Genomic DNA, 2,015 nt, shown 5'->3' on the forward strand with positions numbered 1-2,015 from the left:
ATCTTCTATTCATCGCCTGTTTACGACGTTTTGTTTGGAATATATTCCACGACCTCTCGAGAATTTAGAAAATATAACTTAAACGATTTACTTGATTACTATTATAAATCCTTGGAAAATGAATTACAATCAAGAGACATAATTTTGAATGACTTTTTCGATTATTTCGAATATCAGAGCCTTATAAGACAATTCATACCACTAGTCAAACTGTCTTCATCTTTGACAAAATACAAAATTATTAAAGAAAATGGTCCAGAAAAAAATAAGGAACTTTTATTGGACATCCTAAAGGAGTTAGAAGAGCATTTTAGGTATAAATCCTACAGAGTTATACCTGAAGACGTTAATAAAATAGTAAAAGACGCCATTGGAGACATAGAATTTGAAATTGTGCATTATAGTCTTGATTCAATTGGCAAAGGTTCTGGTTTCTTAGGTCATCACAATAAATTAAATATAACATATCTTACTAACGAAGGCGAGAAGAAACTGAAGTACTTTACCAAATTATATCCAATCGGTTCTCCATTCACCAAAATGATAGACGATTCAGATCTTTTCGACAAAGAAATTCTCGTGTACATAAATATAATAAACGACATGCAAAAATACAATATCGACATAATTAACGACTGTGTGCCACGTTTAATCTTTGGCAGCTCAAACGATGCCTTGGTTGTCGAAGACTTATTGGAAACAGGTTTCGTAACAGTTGATCACAAACGCAATTTAAACGTTAACGAAATCGAAACGGTTTTAAAAGTCCTTGCGAAATTCCACGCGTCGAGTATCGTATTGGAGGAAAAACTTTATGAACAGTGTGAAAGTCGAAGAAGTCTTTTAGAAGTATACCATCGTCCACTCAAAGAAGGTCATTTTGTTTCCGACGAGAAAAACGCCTCACGTATAAGCTTTATGGTAGGCACGGAAGCGATTGTATACATGATTGAGAAAATATTTGGTAAATGTGATGAAGATTTGACCCATTATATACTAAATTTATACGACAAATCTAGAGAATTGTTGAAACCAACACAAAAATTCCGAAATGTGATGTGCCACGGGGACTTTTGGCCACCCAATTTTCTCCTTAAGTACGACGATTCAGGTAATCCTGTGGACTGTCGAATCATCGACTTTCAATTAGTGCGATATACCTTACCTGCCCACGATTTCATGTTTATTGTTGTTTACGTAACAACTCATGAACACCGTACAAAATACTTAAAGCACTATATCGACTTCTATTATAATGCATTAAGTTCTGCTTTGAAAGCTAGCAACTACGATATAAATACACTGCTAACTTACGAAGAATTCGTTGAAGGATGCAATCATATTATAGAACAAGTATATTTTCAAGTAGCTTGTTGGTACCAATTTGGACAAATATCCGTGGAAAAATTTAACAATGGAGAAATAGACGCTGCAGAATGTTTGTACAGAGATAAAAAACCTGTTTGTGAATTTGCTTACAAAACCGACAAGAACTTTAGAACAAAGATCTCCGAATCATTCAATAATATACTAAGGGTGTATGAAGTTTATAGAAACCATGGAACAAAAGAACATTGTCAATTTCTGAGAGAAATATACGGAATATAAAGCAAACGCTTTTTATAGTTCCAATGTTTTTAACAGGAATTGATTCAAGAATTTTCTTTACTAAATAGTCAACTTTATATCATAATTTAAACAGTGTAACTAGTTAATTACTTTTTGTATATCAATTCAACATATTGTAATGAACTTTTCATTTACCGTTGTGGAAAAATAATAAAAACTTTTTAAATATCCTGGTAGATTTACTATAAAAATACTTACAATAAGCTACATATATAATGACACTTCCTGAGAAATCGTTTTAAGAATTAAATTGCTAATTATTACGTATTTAGCTAAAAAATATGGTGTCATATTTAATAATCTACAATCCATACCATAAAACAAGAACCAGGTAACAGAAAAGCATTAAAAGAGATCAGGGTTTCCAAGAATGAAAAATAATGTAC

At 31.9% G+C, this 2,015-nt stretch overlaps 1 protein-coding gene across 1 annotated transcript; it reads left to right on the forward strand.

Annotated features, from left to right (window-relative positions):
• Nucleotides 1–6: 6 nt before the first annotated feature.
• Nucleotides 7–1,797, forward strand: LOC108743860 (the record flags this gene model as incomplete). The annotated part of the gene is made up of 1 exon (XM_018479458.2): nt 7–1,797. A coding segment is annotated over one exon (1,602 nt), but the record flags the coding sequence as incomplete, so codon positions are not given.
• Nucleotides 1,798–2,015: the final 218 nt, after the last annotated feature.

This window comes from Agrilus planipennis, unplaced genomic scaffold (genome assembly GCF_000699045.2).
Source record: "Agrilus planipennis isolate EAB-ADULT unplaced genomic scaffold, Apla_2.0 scaffold2332, whole genome shotgun sequence".
Lineage (NCBI taxonomy): Eukaryota > Metazoa > Arthropoda > Insecta > Coleoptera > Buprestidae > Agrilus > Agrilus planipennis.